Here is a 7,178-nt window from a genome sequence, read left to right as displayed (position 1 = left end):
AAAATGAAAATTTCGACTTGAAAACTGTTGGGTATTATGTTATTTATTATGTAACAATTTGTAACCACAAAAAAAAATTTTGTAATCACACCGGTACCCCCGAAAAACCACTTTACAAGTTCCGGGTGCCAGGGTAACGTTACCCCGGCACCCCGTACAACAAAAAAATGAAAATTTCGACTTGAAAACTGTTGGGTATTATGTTATTTGTTATGTAACAATTTGTAACCACAAAAAAAAATTTTGTAATCACACCGGTACCCCCGAAAAACCACTTTACAAGTTCCGGGTGCCAGGGTAACGTTACCCCGGCGCCCCGTGCAACAAAAAATGAAAATTTCGACTTGAAAACTGTTGGGTATTATGTTATTTATTATGTAACAATTTGTAACCACAAAAAAAAATTTTGTAATCACACCGGTACCCCCGAAAAACCACTTTACAAGTTCCGGGTGCCAGGGTAACGTTACCCCGGCGCCCCGTACAACAAAAAATGAAAATTTCGACTTGAAAACTGTTGGGTATTATGTTATTTATTATGTAACAATTTGTAACCACAAAAAAAAATTTTGTAATCACACCGGTACCCCCGAAAAACCACTTTACAAGTTCCGGGTGCCAGGGTAACGTTACCCCGGCACCCCGTACAACAAAAAATGAAAATTTCGACTTGAAAACTGTTGGGTATTATGTTATTTGTTATGTAACAATTTGTAACCACAAAAAAAAATTTTGTAATCACACCGGTACCCCCGAAAAACCACTTTACAAGTTCCGGGTGCCAGGGTAACGTTACCCCGGCGCCCCGTACAACAAAAAATGAAAATTTCGACTTGAAAACTGTTGGGGATTATGTTATTTATTATGTAACAATTTGTAACCACAAAAAAAAATTTTGTAATCACACCGGTACCCCCGAAAAACTCGATGTACAATATGTATGATTAGTATTTTATATACTATACGATATCGGACATGGCTTCATAATTGGAGAGCAAGCTATATTTGATGGTCAAATGAAAATGGTCATAATTAATTAGGAGGTACTCATATAAGATTACCTCGGCAATATTAAATTAATGGATGCAATGGATACAATTTCATCAACAGCCAATAAGCTGTTAAAAGGTATGCCATCATACATACAAGTTAACCGGTGTTCCGAACCTAACCTAACCCGATCTTTTCTGTCCAGAATTTTCTTTAGACAATAGATATGAAGTAATATCATTGACTGCTTATGAGGGGAAAATAAACATTCAAGAAAATATTAACAACTTCTTAGATAAGGAATTTATTGAGTGTAAAAGCTGCAAAAGTGAGAGAGTTATAACTGCCAGCATAAAAAACCATTTGTTGATAGAACTACTATCATTACCTACAGGTACTTTATACATTTTTAAATAAAGATAAAGAAAATCAATAAATTTATGTTTTTTAATCATTTTAATTCTTATACATTGTTCTATATTCTCAGATCTAGAAGCATCAATAAGCATATCCAATCTGAGTGATATAGGAGCAATCCAAAACAATTATGCAGGAGAAGTCCATTTGTATTTAGATGATATTCCAAAAACAATAAAAATTAATGATATTTATTTTTTGAGAGGAGCTATAGGGTTTTGTGGACAAGACCGGTGGGGATTAAGAGTGACCACAGGACACTATAAAGCGTTTGCATACAGATCAAATGACCAATGGGAAGTGTATGATGATCTCAGAGATGGCATATCATTAAATACAAAAAAGAAGGAAAATATTGAAATGCTATTGTATTCAAAATAAATTGTAAATATAAAACGTCAACATTTCGAATTAATTTTTATTTAAATATATTCCGTTTCCAATTAATACGTGAGGTGCTCAACAGGCATGTGACATTTATGTAAAATAAAAAAAAACATAGTTATCTTACTACAATTATTAGCAATTAATTAAAAATAATGCTAAAGAACACTTTACTGAAAATTAGAGTGAATTAGTAAAGTATAAGTTTAACTTATTTAACTATAAAAATTGTATTCAATGTAAATAATATAAAAGTATACTAAAATTAAATAAATAAAATTACAGGTAAATCAATATAAATTAAAACGATAGTCTGTCAGTTCATACTACTAAGTATATATTTTTAGTATACATTTATATTGCTGTAATTAATTGTATTAATCGAAACTTCTCTTTAGATCTAAATATATCACCTCATATTTCTCAATTGGTAGTAAAATGAGGCTATTTCAGCAATAATCAATAGTTTGTCAACAATTTGGGAAATCCATCGAAAATTGGATACAATTTTTTTTTAACTTAGAGTTTTGTACAACCTAAGTGTAAAATTGTATTCAAAATTTGTCCAAACATGAAAACTATTTTAATTATTCATTCATAACTTCAAAAACAATGGTCTAAACTCTAGATACTTGAAAATTGAAATGTAAACACATCTATATAAATGTCTTCCAAAATATTGAAAAACACTAAATACATATAATATATATAAAAGGAAGAAATCAATATTTAGGGACCACAAACATAGATGGAAAACTTTTTTTTTGAATTTAAAATGAATGGTTCAAATTGTCAACTGAACTGGACATAAGATATTGAGTTTGGTTCTAAAATCTTAATTTAGAAAAAAAATCCTATTCAACTTCTGAGACTCAGGTAAGCATATAATTCAAACATACAATTTTCAATTAATTTAAATACGAACTAAATAATGAATGTAAAAAGACAGTAGTTCCGAAGCACCGATGTGGTTACAAATTGTTACATAGTAAATAACATAATGCCCAACAGTTTTCAAGTCGAAATTTTCATTTTTTGTTGTACGGGGTGCCGGGGTAACGTTACCCTGGCACCCGGAACTTGTAAAGTGGTTTTTCGGGGGTACCGGTGTGATTACAAAATTTTTTTTTGTGGTTACAAATTGTTACATAATAAATAACATAATACCCAACAGTTTTCAAGTCGAAATTTTCATTTTTTGTTGTACGGGGCGCCGGGGTAACGTTACCCTGGCACCCGGAACTTGTAAAGTGGTTTTTCGGGGGTACCGGTGTGATTACAAAATTTTTTTTTGTGGTTACAAATTGTTACATAACAAATAACATAATACCCAACAGTTTTCAAGTCGAAAATTTTACCTTGGGGTGCCAGGGTAACGCACCTATATTTATATTGTAATATACGGTAGATAGTCGGTAAGTTGAATTTACATTATTTGCATATATGATCATATTTCAATATTTGTATATTATATACTATATATAAAAATATACTCGAGAAGTTTCAAGTAGGTTGCCTACCCACGAATATAATATATTTAAATTACAACAAGATAACTAGAATCGTTATTCTTGGACCTTCGTTATTTCAGTGGCCGGAGCTTACCTACCATGTAGCGTGACTGATTGCAGCCACCGCGCCACGCCGAACAACCATTTTTGTTTATACCTACCTATATATTTTTTAGCAAACCGTTAAACGGGTTGAAAGAATGCTCAAAAGTATTATGTTGCTCATATTAAAATCTAATTTTAAGACAAAATGTTGTTTTTTTGTATTTTGAATATCTTCTCTGCAAATGAAAGGTAAAACTATCAACAACCGATTCGTTTTGATATTGCTTTCAAATTGAATATCGTTCCAATTTTACATCACACTCTACTATATATTATTTTATCATGTGCCAAAGTGCAGATGAAATCAAAAAGGATTTTTTACTGGGGTTTTTTGTGAATTGATTTTATAATATTTTAATAAAAATTTTCTATAATATAGATTTACATATTATAATATTATAAATTATAATCAAATAATTTATAATCAATAATATTCCTCTAGAATAACTTCCAATAGGAAATATAATAAAGATTCAAATATGTTTACAAATTTAAATTTTGGTGCTTTAAGCTATTTTTAAATTATAATATTAATAGGACGAGACACGATGTGTTACATATTATTCAATTTTCAATCATTTTATACAGCCATACTAAACATACACATTATTACCTAGGTAGGTATTTATTTTGATACAGATGAATATGGTTAATGAATTTTGACGGAATATGTATAAGTAGTTTTTAAAATATTAATTTCACTAAATTTGACATTTATGATAATATAATATACATTAATAATTATTATAACTGCTGGGTTTGTCTAATGACCAAATATTTTCAGACAGTGGACCGCTCTGAAGTTTTTCGTGGAAATCCTAAATATACTGTAGTTCGTGCAGCACAAACGTACAACTCTTTACATATTATGTTTGTCCATTCCATATTGCAGTATTACCTACTTTAATATTATACCCATAACTTTGTTATAGTTATTAAAAACATTTATTTGAAATTCAAACGATGGGTTTGCAGTTTGCGTAAGTTCAAGGTATGCGCCTAATATCCGAATTTAGTATTCACAATACCCAGAAGTATCGACTTGTATATAGTACCTATAAGAATAATTCGTCAGATTTTTGTCGTAAAATACGTCATAATATTGTCACGAAAAAATATTTGGCATAACTTATTTTAACGTCATATAACTATAAACATCGGATGCCGAATTAGAAGTAGGAACATATACTTACTGGCTTCTATAGGTATATATATTTTTTTAATTATTTTTGACGTATTTTATATTCCGAGAGTATTCGTAAGGTAGGTAAATATTTATTTTATAATATCATAATGACTATAATACACGTCATCATAATCATTAGAGCCCGGATTTATATGCATTTAAAAAGTGTCAAATATGATGCAAATATGCAAGGGAAAAGTGGCTAAATATGCAATTATGCCATATGTTATACATTATAAAATGTGATAAATATATTTATCTTAAATTAAAATAGATAATTTATTAAAAACAAATTAAATATGCATGTTATATGCATTTATGAACCAATAAGCAATAATCCTCTAAATATGCGATGTAAAATGTGGCGTTTAAATTCAGTGTGAGATGAGCCGTGGACATTTTAGAACAACCTAGACGTGCATACACTTAGTACAAATATGCAAATGCATATAATTTCGGGCTCTAATAATCATTAGTCTTGTAACGCGCTTTTAATTAATTTAGTTATTTTATCAATTTGTGTAGGTAACCACATTTTTGGATGGACGACGTGGGTCGTGTTCTATAAACCATGAGAGTAAGGTACCTAAGTTATGATAATTTTAAAATGTACAGTTTCAAAAAGATAATAACTTGCTTAAAAGAAATAATATCAATAAAAGCCCATGTGGGGCCCTAGAATCTAGATAATAATCTTACCTTTAAATTGTACAACAAGTCAATTGCCCCCCTGAAATTTTAATGGATTTCCGGCTATGCTTTTTCCATGTCATATATTTTTGACTTTTATTGGTTGTTGTGTAATTACAAAATTATAATGTAATAACATAATTATGATTGAAGTAATGCAGTCATAAATCAAAAAGATAGATGTATCTATAGGTATAAAATATATCTATAAAACTATAATATTATAATATTGTGGTATTTCGAGCTTGGTAATAGATTTTGATTCATTAACAAGTTTACTATGTTTTTATCGATTAGATAGATAGGCATAGGCTATATATTATTTGAATATAAAAATGAAATTAATTTATATTTTTTATTATTTATTATAAATAATAAATAGTATAGTATAATTATAGCAGAATATAAAGATAAACCGATTCGTTTATAAATTGTAAATAGTAAATTAGTTTTATAAATTAAAATCTATCTCATATTATATCATATTTTATATGGTTTGAGTGGTTTGAAAAAAGTGACCATAATTTATTGTATTATATAACATACCTATTAATAATCATTATTGACATGTGCAACGAAAAAATAAACCATTCATTTTATACAGGTGTTCAATTTCTAGATTAGACATAATTTTTTGAACAAATAAATTAGTCACGAGGTACCCGTAGGCAGAGCCGTCTCTGATTGTGATGGTGGGGTGTACACCCCCCACATTAATTGGTCATTCGGCACGTTCGATAATGAGCCGCCAATTCGGCAATTCAACTACCTGTACCTATTTCATAATGTTTTATGTTATTAATTAAAATATTACATTATGACAAAAAATTAAATACTTAATAGCATTTAATTTTAATTATATCATAAAGTTATATAATGTACAGCATATACCTACCTATTAAAAATATATGGCTATATGGCATAATATGCATATATTGTATAAATTAATATTTGTATATTTATCCTGTTTCCAGGGTATTTAAGATTCTGAACGTAACCATGTATAATATATTGAAAATGTATTTAATGATTTCACAATGATGTATTTTTTTCAGCCTACCTACCGTGTTACTAATATAGTAATAAAAATTACTAATTACATTAACAGTTAACGATTGTTTTAACTTAAAAATTAATTCATATGTTTGACAACATATTTATTGAGTATAGACTAAAATATTGCTAAATATGTCTATTTTAGAATAAATATGAATAAAACAATATAAATTTATATCAATATATAGGTAAATTAGAATATTAAAAAAATAAAATTAATAGCTTAGTGATTAAAAATTTTGGACCCAGTGTTTGAATAATTAATTATGTTGATTATTCAAATATACCGTGCGTCAGAGAAAACTAGGTACACTCTATGACTCAGTTACCTACATTACTCAGTACCCAATATATATTTTAGAACTCGATCTGCAAGAGATTGATGACCCAATAGTCTAGTTTCATATCCAGCAAATATAATTCAAAAATATGATTAGAGTACTGAGTAATATGGTAATTCAATTATACAGTATTACAGTATACCCTGTTTTTGCGGAAACACAGTATATCATATTATGATAGAAACTGTATAAATAGTTGTTATATTTTTAAAAAAATTCAAAGATCTCCCTGTTTTATAATTTTTTTTACAGAGTATTCAAATACCTATGTATTTTAAATACTTTTAAGAATAAGTAATTATCGTCTATCTGTAATTGAATACTTTCAAAAGTATCTTTTATGATTGGAAATTGTACTGTAGATTATAGATACATAATATTGTATTTTAAAAAGCCAAAATGGTAACTATTTTAAGGTGTTTTACATAGTAAATTTGGATTTTTCAATTAAATTAAAAGTTAAGTTAAGGCAGTTCCATTGGTCATTTTCTGTCTTTG

The 7,178-nt window shown here is 28.4% G+C and overlaps 1 protein-coding gene across 1 annotated transcript; it reads left to right on the top strand.

Annotated features, from left to right (window-relative positions):
• Nucleotides 1–717: 717 nt before the first annotated feature.
• Nucleotides 718–2,957, top strand: LOC132936384 (uncharacterized). The gene is made up of 3 exons (XM_061003104.1): nucleotides 718–1,128; nucleotides 1,196–1,384; nucleotides 1,478–2,957. Exons 1-3 carry the CDS (start codon nucleotides 1,080–1,082, stop codon nucleotides 1,786–1,788), a joined length of 549 nt encoding a protein of 182 aa, XP_060859087.1. The 5' UTR covers nucleotides 718–1,079; the 3' UTR covers nucleotides 1,789–2,957.
• Nucleotides 2,958–7,178: the final 4,221 nt, after the last annotated feature.

This window comes from Metopolophium dirhodum, chromosome 1, assembly GCF_019925205.1.
Source record: "Metopolophium dirhodum isolate CAU chromosome 1, ASM1992520v1, whole genome shotgun sequence".
In the NCBI taxonomy this organism is placed as follows: domain Eukaryota; kingdom Metazoa; phylum Arthropoda; class Insecta; order Hemiptera; family Aphididae; genus Metopolophium; species Metopolophium dirhodum.
This window is presented reverse-complemented; position numbering and strand designations above follow the sequence as displayed.

Bases quoted from the DNA above. Each gene is read 5' to 3' on its own strand.
- LOC132936384 (XM_061003104.1), top strand. From the start codon at position 1,080: ATGGATGCAATGGATACAATTTCATCAACAGCCAATAAGCTGTTAAAA. The intron at 1,129-1,195 runs GTATGCCATCAT...TTTTCTGTCCAG, and splicing joins AGCCAATAAGCTGTTAAAAG to AATTTTCTTTAGACAATAGA. The intron at 1,385-1,477 runs GTACTTTATACA...CTATATTCTCAG, and splicing joins ACTACTATCATTACCTACAG to ATCTAGAAGCATCAATAAGC.